General features: G+C 41.5%; 1 protein-coding gene across 3 annotated transcripts in view; it reads right to left on the bottom strand.

The window, feature by feature from the left end:
* Nucleotides 1-8,686, bottom strand: part of sema3bl (sema domain, immunoglobulin domain (Ig), short basic domain, secreted, (semaphorin) 3bl) — a 58,771-nt gene extending 50,085 nt beyond the window's left edge. For all 3 annotated transcript variants that reach the window (XR_004609710.1, XM_034536826.1, XM_034536827.1), the window contains exon 1: nucleotides 8,312-8,686. Coding sequence is in view for 2 of the 3 variants with exons in the window: in XM_034536826.1 (XP_034392717.1) it covers nucleotides 8,312-8,417 (106 nt within the window). In the remaining variant the exon portion in view is untranslated. The remainder of the gene's footprint in view (nucleotides 1-8,311) is intronic.
* Nucleotides 8,687-11,492: the final 2,806 nt, after the last annotated feature.

The raw sequence follows: 11,492 nt of genomic DNA on the forward strand, positions 1-11,492 counted from the left end.
GCTGATAGCGGTTATGGTAAGTCTCAAGGAAATCAACTTAAGTCAATGTGTGTGTGTGTGTGTGCGTGTGTGTGTTATCATCATAGTAGGTTTTTTATTCTGTTGTTCTTTCTCTGCGTGCTTCCCGCAGGAGGATCCAGCTGTACGACTGTGGATGTAATGCCTGGTAATCCTTTAATGTCTCCGGTGAAAAAATACACAAGCAGAGCTGATGGTGTTTATCTATCTCTCAAGTTGGAACAATATGACTTGCTACAAAACACTGGCAAGGCATCTGTCGTTCCACCACAACGACCCAGCATGCACTTGGCGTACCCAGACCTACAGGAGGAGGCCAAGTTCAACATTAGTCCAACTGAGCACAACGTTTTCACAAGGTGTTATTGTGAGACTGTGATTTGTTGAAAGTATTAAAAGCTTTGGGTGGACATGAAGAGCAGATGGTCCTGTAAGTTATACACTGTAGGTCGATACCGCCCTTGCACTGGGTTCTCAATGATTGTTGGCAAGTTGGAGACCAACTAAGCACCAACAATTTTGCTTTTGTTGTATAATTACAGGCGCCGCAACAAGTGGTTTTAGTTGGTTAACCGTTTGGTGAAAACGGTCTTTAAACATATCATACACCCAGTTTCTCTAGAAATATAGTTTATCTACAAACACAAATATGCCTTCTGAGTTATTTCAAAGACGCTGTTAAAAATCCTACGCAAAGAAGCTTTTGAATATTAGCTGGAGGTGAAATAGAATGGACCTAACAGGAGCAGAACCGCAAAGACCAGTTCAGACCAGAACAGAAAAGGATAGATAACAATGGAGCGGAGGGTGTGTCGGACCTCCGGAGGTCTGCAGGCAGGAGAGCTGCTCGGCTTGCCAGGATGTAGAACGTTTTCAGGACTTGAACCCCCCTTGGTGAACATCCACTGCTGTGATGTTTGCAATGCTCATGTTAAAACGACGGCCCTCGCCGCGGACGCCAGAGCTGGTTTTGGCCGGCCTCTTAGCACACATGCACATCCATTCTTTGACTTGCACATGCTGGTCAAACAAGAGTGAATAGACAGAATGATTTCACAAAGGACAAAGACACGGGATACTACCACAATGTGCACAAGACACACACGCACACACACATCTCCCATAACTCCAGTGTGTAAGTGGGGTACTTAGTAATCTACATGACAGATGGTCAAAGCCACATTGTTGGGACTTGAACCCTCAACCTTTGCTTCTCAAAGGGACCAGTGTGTTTCAGCCTTCAGGTTAGCCTCTCTCTTCCTTTTATCCATCTATCTGCCATTCCTCCCTCATCGTTCACACTGCTCTACCCTCCTGTCTTTCCTTCCCTTTTCTTAGCCTCTGTCCGTCTTTGTTTCTTCATCCATCTATCTCTCTCCACCGCGGGCCCATGACCTCTTTTCATCCCTACTTTCATCTGTCTAATGCTCCCTTTTTCCTCTTTTCATTCCCTTTCATCGATCCATCATTTGTTTTCTCTCCACATTCACAGATCGTTCCGTTTCCCTTCTCTTTCTCTCTCTCTGTTCTTTGAAATTCATTGATGTTCCCTCTCTTTCATTGACATTCCCCTCCTCCATTCACCCTTCAGTCCCTTGATTCATGCGAGCATTAGGGGCACATGTTTTAATTCTTAGTGCAGCCAGTTGAGCCTTGTAGAGGCCTGTGTGCACTGACCTTTAAGGGGTATCAATGCAGTGTTTATCTGGACATGTTTTGCAGCGGGGTTAAGCTGTTTGAGTCCAACAGGGGTTTATCAGTTTATCCTTGGACTTTAAGGGGCGTGGTGGGTGTTAGATTTATCTCACAGGGGTATAGGAGGAGTTCATCCAGAGGAAGTTGGCGGGTGTCTTCTTTTCATCTCATTTGTTGAATATTGTCAGACTTTAACCACCTTTGTCCCCGAAAAGGTGCAGTGTGTCGGAATCTGGCTGTGAGTTTGCGACCAACTAAAACTTCTTTGTGTGTTTAACAGAATAACAACGGCCGATGGTTTGTCCATTCTCGGCTACTGTAGCAACAGGACAGCCGGTGTAAACAGCTCATTCGAAAAGGTGAGATAAAACGCGGCTCTTTGCTTATAAACATTATTTCTTGTTAAATAAGTTTGTCACCATTCTGACAGACAAGCAGTCACCTCTTGCCGCCACTAATTGCTGACTAGCGCTGGAAAAACATGAGAAAAAAATACGCCAACATGTTGCTGGTTTAGTTCAGATCTGCTCTGCCGAGAAATAAGCCCCCATCCTCCCCTATTATTTAATTACCTTTCATATGCAGGAGAAACAATATGAACCGTCAGCAGCAGCGGGATGATTCATTAACGGCACGATGGTTCAGCAATAAGAAACAATCAAGGACACATGTGTTCATCCACTGTGTGAATTATTTTGTGTCTCTTCCTTTTTTAATTATTTAGTTTCCCTTTTTTTTCTCTCTATCACGCTTCCTCTCCATCTGTGCTCTCTGATCTGGCCTTGTGTTTATCTCAATCCTTTTTCCAGCTCCCCATTTCTCACACATTGACAGTCAATTATCTCCCCGCTTGTCTCTTGTGTGTTGTCTGTGATCAGGCCTGGTCTGTGATCTGGCCTGGTCTGTGATCTGGCCTGGTCTGTGATCGGGCCTGGTCTGTGATCGGGCCTGGTCTGTGATCGGTCGCATGAGAGATGCCGTTGTCCAACACCAAAGTGACACTTTGAGTCTACATCGGATGCTATTGCCCCCTCTCTCCTTCTTTACACACAATCACGCACAGTTACATTCAAAAACACACTCCAAAGGGTTATACACACAGATTTGTACATCTTTTATTCTGTTACACACGGGCACATTTTTCACTTTATACATTCAGAGTATGTATGAACTCCTACATATATATTTACAAAAGAAACGCCTCAGCACACACAGTTATCTGTATCCAAAATACTCAGCTCTCTCTTTTCTCTCACACACACGGTCGGTCTTCATCGTGCCTGCGGTGTCACAAACATGGAGTGTGTTTCCTCTGTCAGCAGCTCCACATACCAGAAAGAAGACCTCTCGACGGCTCTTTGGAGCCTCCAAACTAAATACGGCTCATTTACATTGACCGGACAAAGCACTTTTGTGCCGCTTCCATTGTAGCATTCAGGCTAATAAATACAAAAAACACATCTGTCCAAGTGGTTATACCACGGTCCGTCCACAGCAATCTATTGTTGTTTTTTGGGGCTATATGTTTTAAAGTCTTGTGGCTATAAAGATTTTGTTAGATTTCATCTTTGTCAATCTTAAAACAAACTTTACAGTCAATCTATATGATTATTAGGACATGCAATTAATTAGTAGCCCCTCTTTAAAACCATAAAAGAGAGAATAGATGTAGGCTAAATTATATATCTCCGAAGAAAGCCTGTTAACTTTGTTTAAATCCATTTATTTGCTATAAGTATATGTTTTCAATAACATGCATTAAGTAAAGTTGTGATTCATCAAACAAATATATTTTCAAAATGGCTTACCTATTTAAAATAATATATAGTGACGTGGAAACATTTTCAAGAACATTAATTTACGCACAAATCTGCGTTGTGAATATGAGTCGCCGTGGTACGCGATTTTAAAACGTGGGGAAAGTTGGGGAAACACTGCTCTAAAGGAGATTAAATATCCATCCTTAACAATGGATGGATATTTAAGAAAATGAAAAGTTGATTTTTTTATTTGATAACATATGGCCTCTTGTTGACAAATGGCCATGATATTGGCGAGATAATTCCCTCTAAATTCTTATATTCAATGATAGTAATAGAGTGTAAGCGTTCTGGCGTACAACCTTTTCACATCACTCCTGACAGAATACACCCCATCCAGCCAATCACAGTGTAGTACTCCATTTATACCATGACATATACTTATTAAAAGACTTCAAAGACGTATCCATTAAATGCCATTATTAAAGCTTCCCCAGCGGAAAAGTTTGGGACACAAATCTTTACCTCTCGCTAACATTAAGATGCCTTCCCTTGAAAGCTTAAAAGCCTTCTCAAACTGGTTCAACCCCATGAAACTGCATCTCTGAATCACTAACGTGGACAGCTGAAACCAATAAAGGATTAAACAGTCTGATCTCTATATCAGACTCTTATTATTCCTTTTTCTTCATTTTATTAAACTAGTTGGACTATTGTTGACTGTAAACTTTAAACATTATGCATTATATATAGCCAGCGGGCTAAAGACCTTAAACAAACATTTAAAATTCAAACACATGTCAACCATTACTAAAACACAAAAACCTCTCTTTTTCTAATATTTTTAAGAGCTGAAGCTTCTATACATCCCAGTAAAAGAACATGTCCCTGACAAGCCAATTGGCTTGTCTACTAAAACCTTCAAGTTCCTCTCTTTTCTTTCCTCTTTTTCTCTACTTTCCTGGGTTTTAGATCAGTCCAGAGGCCTGGGAGCACTCAAACTGAACCCGGGGAATGGCAGGAGAGAGGCAGATTGCAATGAACAAGCTAATACACGGAGCAGGGAGCGAGAGTGATGGATGAAAGAGAAGGATGGAGAAAGAAAGGAAAAGAGCTGCGCGATGAAAGGGAGCCGCCCTACATTTCAGCAGCTCCGGAGTCCCAAACAGACTCCCGGTGACAGATTACGTCGCTCCGCCTCAGAACAACGAACACCCGTCTGTATACGCATCTGGGCCACGGCGACGAAGAAAACTAACTCCTTCATTCACAGGATGCAAGCAAAAACAAACAGAACCGTTCAATCTAATCGAAATGGGACAGTGAGGTGTGCGTTGGTGTTTTCACCACCCACCCACCTCTGCCTTTGGCGAGACAAAGTGAATATCGTATGAGACAGAGTGTGTGCGGCTAAAGTCAGTGTGTGTTTGTGTGTGAGAAAGAGCACACCAACAGGCACGGGGAATTCAAATGAGTATAAGGAGGCAGAGAGATTGAAGAAAGCGGAAGACAAATGAAAGACATACAGAGACAGGTGGAGAAAGGCAGAGAGATGCATGATGGGAGGTTGGTGTAGATGCTTGGGAGAGGGCTGGGAGTGCAGCCAACCACACACACACCACACACACACATACCTCGACGCCTCAATGTCACCCCCTAACACACACACACACTTTGGGACACACGCACACACTTTGGGTGTCAAGAGATTGAATTGCAATTTTTTTATTTAAATATGAAATAGGATTTTATTAAAACATGTTGTCATCTAAATAGTTTCTGAATGAAACAAATGAATGTGGAATTAATTAGGAAGGAAGAACAATTAAATGACTAAATAAAGTTTAAAAAAAGTCCCAGAAAGGAACTGGGATACACTTGAGGGTTTAGGTTTGTTTCAACATGTCTGCATCTAAATGAATGCACTCCAACATATGTTAAGGATATATTTCACATTTAATTGAAGCCATTTAAATGTTGTTGAAAGACTTGGTGTATGTTGAATAAATGTCTAAAAAAGATCTTCTATTCACCTAATTTTACTTTAGTGCTTTTTAAATGTATTTGTTTCAGTGCAAAAGCTCAGTTGATGCCGACTGTGACGCGTGAAGTAAACATAAACAGATGAGTATACTTTAATAGTTCAGAGGTGTAAATGGCCTTCATCCTGTTTGAACTTCTACCCACTAATTGATTGAAATGAGATAATGACAGCTTTTCCTGTCGCTAAATTACCTCCACATCCTCCTGGGAGTACAAGTGCCCTCTGGGCTTCTCTGGGTTGTAATGAGAGATCGAGGAAGAGACACACAAACGGAGGGGAGAGAGAGGAATGAGAAATTACACTAATGAGTGAGAAGATGAGACACGAGCAGACATGTGGAATTATTTTCCATGGAAAATTAAACGAGGAAAAGAAAGACTTGAGTCAATGGGGAAATGATGTAAAACAAGGCAAACCGTGGGGTCAAATCTGAGGTCGTATGAAAGGAAGCAACAAATTGGTTGGTCACAAGTGAGAATTTCATAAGCAGTGAGCAGTGAGTTTCTTCCCACACTCCTCATAGTGCTTCTGATGGCAGGTCATGGAGAAAACCGCTTCTAGATGGTGCAGTTTATTGCTGGAACAAAGTGAAAATGGATCTACGTAATGCTTGAAAAACGGTCACTAAAGTGCAGTGACTCACAATCTTGGGTACGGCTTTTTCCACCTGTAATGTTTGCCCAGGGCATGGCTTTGTTTGATTAATAACTGAGCTTCCCTCTACTCATCTACTCCTCAATTGTGTTGCAGGTTATATATAAAAAATAGTATTCAGTAAAGTCTATAGTATGGCAAAGTTATTACATCTGACATCATTTCACACACCAAACTTACCCTCAGGATATTTATACAGTGATAAAACTAGAACAACAAATAAAGAGGATGAAATGTGTTTTCTTTGACAATTCTTTTCACACCCAACTCCCACGACACCAAAGTGTTACAGTAAATGTTACAAACATCACACTACCCAAGTGTTACATTTGTTCTGTGAGTGGCGCAAGAGGCCAGGCCCCTGGGTGGGTTTCATTTACACAGTTAATCGCCTTGGCAGAGTGGTTTGGGCCTAAAGGGGCAGTGCAAGAGGAGCGCTCATTGACTGTTAAAGCAAACAGTTCATCATCTGGGGAGCAGCATCATTAATACAAATGTAAAGGTGATGTGTCCATTAGATTTTGATATTTCTTGTGCATAAGTGAAGATTTGTGCCTGATGGTGTCACACAGTGGAAAGGTTATAGGGGTGACCTAAAGCATTAGGTTTCCTCCTCTGGAGGACCATGAATATGGCTTTATGACCTAATAACCCACTAACATGTTCATCCTTATGCCCTGTTGCTAAAACAAAATAGCATAAGTATAAAGCAGCCTAGTTGGTGAACATGTTTTATATATATATATATATATATATATATATATATATATATATATATATATAGTATATAGTCCCTTTGTTCTCTCTCATTTCTCTCTTCTTAGCAGTATTTCCAGTAAAGCCAACAGGAAGACCACTAAACTCAGCTGGTGGCTTTTCCCCTGAAAACATGGAGCTGAACGGGAGGAAATCCTGTGCGATATATATCGCCATAGTGATGATGATGATTGCAGACCTGCTGCGGCCTGAGGGGAACGAAACAATGAGGATGGTTTGGCAACAACAGAGTCAACATCACCACACACACACACACACACACACACACACACACACACACACACACACACACACACACACACACACACACACACACACACACACACACACACACACACACACACACACAGAGTCCTGCACAGCCTTATTCTCAATAAACCTGAGTGAGTCGTGTCCAGCAACATTGTTCAGATTAGAGAGAGGAATGGGAACTGGCCAAAAAGTTACTGTATATGGCAATGTTTGAATTGTGCTCATTTTGGCAGTACAAAGGCTGTAATCGAGCCCACAACCAATAAAAGCATTGTAATCATACTTCCATACAGAGTGTTAAAAAAGGTGAAATGTCAGTATCATAAGGTATAGCGTATATGACATTATAAGTACTTTTTAATGGCCTGTGTTGTTGGGTCTTTAATGACACAATGTTAATCACCATACCTCCATATTTACCTTCATAAGGGTGACTGTGGGTCAGTGGTTAGCAGGTCAATCTTTCAATCAGGGGGTTGGTGGTTCAATCCCGCCCTAGTCGATGAGCCCTTGAGCAAGACACTTAACCCTAAATTGCTCCCCGTAGCTGTGTCTACAATGTATGAATGTAACATGTAAAGTGTCTTTGAGGACCTTAAAAAGCGCTGTATAAATTATAGGTATTTCCGTTCCTAATAAAGCTGTTTTAGTGAGACGGTCGCACCTCCGCCTATCCCTCCGCGGAGCGACGCACTCCAGCCAGAAGCTCCTGTGGCGGGGCACCCCGCCTGCGCTCGTTCCAGACTGGAAACCAGAAGCAACGTGTGCGCGCCTCCAGAAACACAGAAACCTTCCCCAAGAAACAGAAGCGTCGACCCGGATTTAACGGGCCCATGTTACGGACCACCGCGAAGAGACTATTTAGTTTGAGATCAATATAAACACGGGAAATGAGCCCTAACGCGCACGTATGTGCCAAGTTAAAATACTCACAGGGGAAAAAAAGAAGATATTAGCAGGAAAGAGAAGGAAGACCCCAAATACTTAGCGCGAGACGGTCAAATCGCCAATTAATGCCACCTGTATAGGGCACGCGCGCGCACAGAACAAGGTGATAGCGACCAGCTGCATGAACATAGACAGACAGACAGACAGAGGATTACTTAATTACCTGTATATGACAGTCTCATCCGCGGTACATTTAACTTGGTCGATGAGACGGTGGCGACAAGTAGTGCGGCGAGAATCATGTTGAAGAAAGCTGTAAATCCCTCCATTCTGCTGAGGAGATGCCCTCCGGCTTTTAATTGATTCAAACTAGACTATACAAATATGTTGCCTACAATCAAGCAGTATATTCCAAGATAATTTAAGGGGCGGGGGGGGCAGTTGTTGGATCCTTGTTCTCAGTCACAGTGACAACATTTGCGTTTTCAGGTGGAATTCCTCCCGGTGCGTAATTGGGTCTTTGACTGAGCAGCTGCGTCTTCTCCGCGGAGTGAGTGCTGCTCTGCCCCGGCTGCTGAGGTGATTCACTTACTGCGCTCTAAAAACTGACACAGAAGTCTGTTTCAGTCAGAGAGAGAGAGAGAGAGAGCGAGAGAGAGAGAGAGAGAGAGAGCGAGAGAGAGAGAGAGAGGGAGAGCGAGAGAGAGGGAGGGAGAGAGCGAGAGAGAGAGAGAGGGAGGGAGAGAGAGCGAGAGAGACACCACGCCTTGAGAGAGAGAGAGAGAGAGAGAGAGAGACCTATTTTACCCACATCAGACTCCCCGGACAAGGCACATTTGGAGGGACGCTCTTACAGATGATTCATAACACCATTTCAACTTCATGTATAGTGCATTCATCACGTATAGCTGTGATAATCTTTTATTGAGGCCATTCATCATTTCTAGGCATATACACCTTTAATAAATAGTTTGCAACACATTATTATGTGGACAGTATGGATATTTGAAGTGTATGGATGAAGTAGTTGGCTACTACATCAATAAATAACAAAAATATGTTCCGTTGGAATTATTGAATGTATGCATGTATGTATATATATATATATATATATATATATATATATATATATATATATATATATATATATATATATATATAATGTCAGCAAAAATAAGTTATGAGGTTGAATTAGATGTCAAGGTAAACAAAAGATGAACTGTATAAAAGCCCATTGCTCAAAATAAAAAAAATAATCCAGTTAGAAAAGTGAACTGGCCCTTAAGCACCGATGAAGATATTCACTAAGAAATCAGGAAGCTTTATGATTTATGGTCAATAAATGAACAAAGAACATCTCCAACTCCACATTTCTCTCCACTTTGAGCCCGGTCCATGCTTGAACTTTCTTAACCCCTTCAGCGCCAACTGAAAGTGTTCAGTAATTAAGTTGTAGGGAATACTCCCCCCCCCCACACACACACACACACACACCCCTTTGCATCTATTCACAAGCAAGCCTCCACGTGAACCCAGTGGTCTTAGCAGGGTGAGTGAGAGCCACTCAAGGTGTCAGTGTTCTGGAACCCAGAGTCCTTTGGGAGCGTTTGTTTGTTGTGAGAAAGGGGCTCCCATACATGTTTCTTAGAGACAGAACACGGCTGCTGGGTGCTTGAGATGACATCGTGTCTCTTGGGCATGCCGAGGGCTTGTTTGTGCCAGGGAAGGGGCTCCCGTGTGCACTTCAAGTTCCGGTTTCATGGAACTTGTCATGCAGGCAGATCAGTGGACTGACTGAGCCAATCAGTATTGATTTGATATCCCCCTCTTAAGTTTGGTCTCTTTGATTGTGATGAAACTGTGATGAAATTGATGTAGTATCTTGGACATTATTATTTATGGACATATATTAAACGTGTATATTTTGGCTTTTTTTAATTAAAGGCAACAAAACCTCATATTGCAAAGGGAGATTTTCAGAGATATGCAGGGATATCTAATCATACTCTGTCTGAAATATGTTTGTGCAGTAGTCAAACCCAATTTTCTTATCAATATTCTTTTATATTATATTTATAATATATATTTTTTTTTACTTAATACTAAATGGGAGCTCGATGAGTGCCTTCCAAATGCTAAATGAAATATTTTGAACATGAATACTGTGAGGGGGAAAATGATCAAAATACTTTTGCATAATTACTGCAGACAAAGGAAACCGCGCCACCGCCTCCGTCTCATTCCAGTGGTATTGTGCTCTCATTAGGATCCTGTTTCCACTAAATACTAATGCTTACTGATGAAATAAAGATGTTGCTACTTGTCCTCGTCTTCAGGCACATGTCTTTTGTATATTTCAGAGGACAAACATGCTCTAAAAAAAACTATTTTTCCATCTGCCATTTTCTCGTCTAATTATGTGCCATTACCATAAACCCTACTGTATCCCTTTATGGCACAAACCAACAGTAAACACAGTTAATATTTCAGTATTCTAACAAACCACAGAAACAGTAGTGCATGATGTGTGATGTGGTATGTTGTGTGGGGGCCAGTGGAAGCTGCTTAGTGATGGTGTTGAGAGTGATGTTTTTTTTATTATACTTTGAGACCACTGCGGTGCTTCAATTATTTAGCATTTGAAAATATGAAATAATGAATGGGAATGTTTATTAATCCAGATTGTTTTAACCATTATGATAATGCTTACAAATATAGTTTATTCATTTCAAGACAAAGATCTGAGTTTTACTGTAATTTATGACATTGCATATCAAATGTTGTCTGTGTTGCATTTATTCTGTTGATTATACAGTGCAAGCAAAACCAAATGTGGCTTTTTGCCGGCTCTGTTATTAAAAAGCATTAATCAAAAGCATGTTGCAACAGTAAAATTATAATTATTCAAAAGTATTTGCACATGCATGTTGTTTTTAAGGATATGAATGCATTTTATTCAAAACAACCAAGTCAGCGACCGCCTGCGATTCAAGTTCTTCTGATTGGTTCTTTTGTTGGAGTGAAGGGCTCTCAGGCCTCAAGGCTCCTGATTGGACAGCACTCGTCCTCAAGCAGACGCCTTTTGAAGGACAAACTGACGTGGGAAAGCAGCAGAAGTGTTCAAGAGCTGAATTCATTAATGTGTCAAAACACCATCCTTGTGAATGAATGTTCCCTTGCACTGCTAACGGGAAGTGACATCTCTAGAAATGCCTCTCGAACCGCATCGTTGGACGAGGAACACGAGGAGCAGAAACGAGTATATTTCTGCCCCGTTTAACTCTCTCTTTCTAACTCTCCCTGTACATTTCTAACTGTCCTTTACAACTGAACATTCATGCAGGTTTCAAAACATGGTGCTTGCTTTCAAAAGTCCAGCGAAGGATCTTTGTGTGTCTCGGTGT

The sequence above is a fragment of the Cyclopterus lumpus genome, chromosome 7 (genome assembly GCF_009769545.1).
Source record: "Cyclopterus lumpus isolate fCycLum1 chromosome 7, fCycLum1.pri, whole genome shotgun sequence".
Taxonomy (NCBI): Eukaryota; Metazoa; Chordata; class Actinopteri; order Perciformes; family Cyclopteridae; genus Cyclopterus; species Cyclopterus lumpus.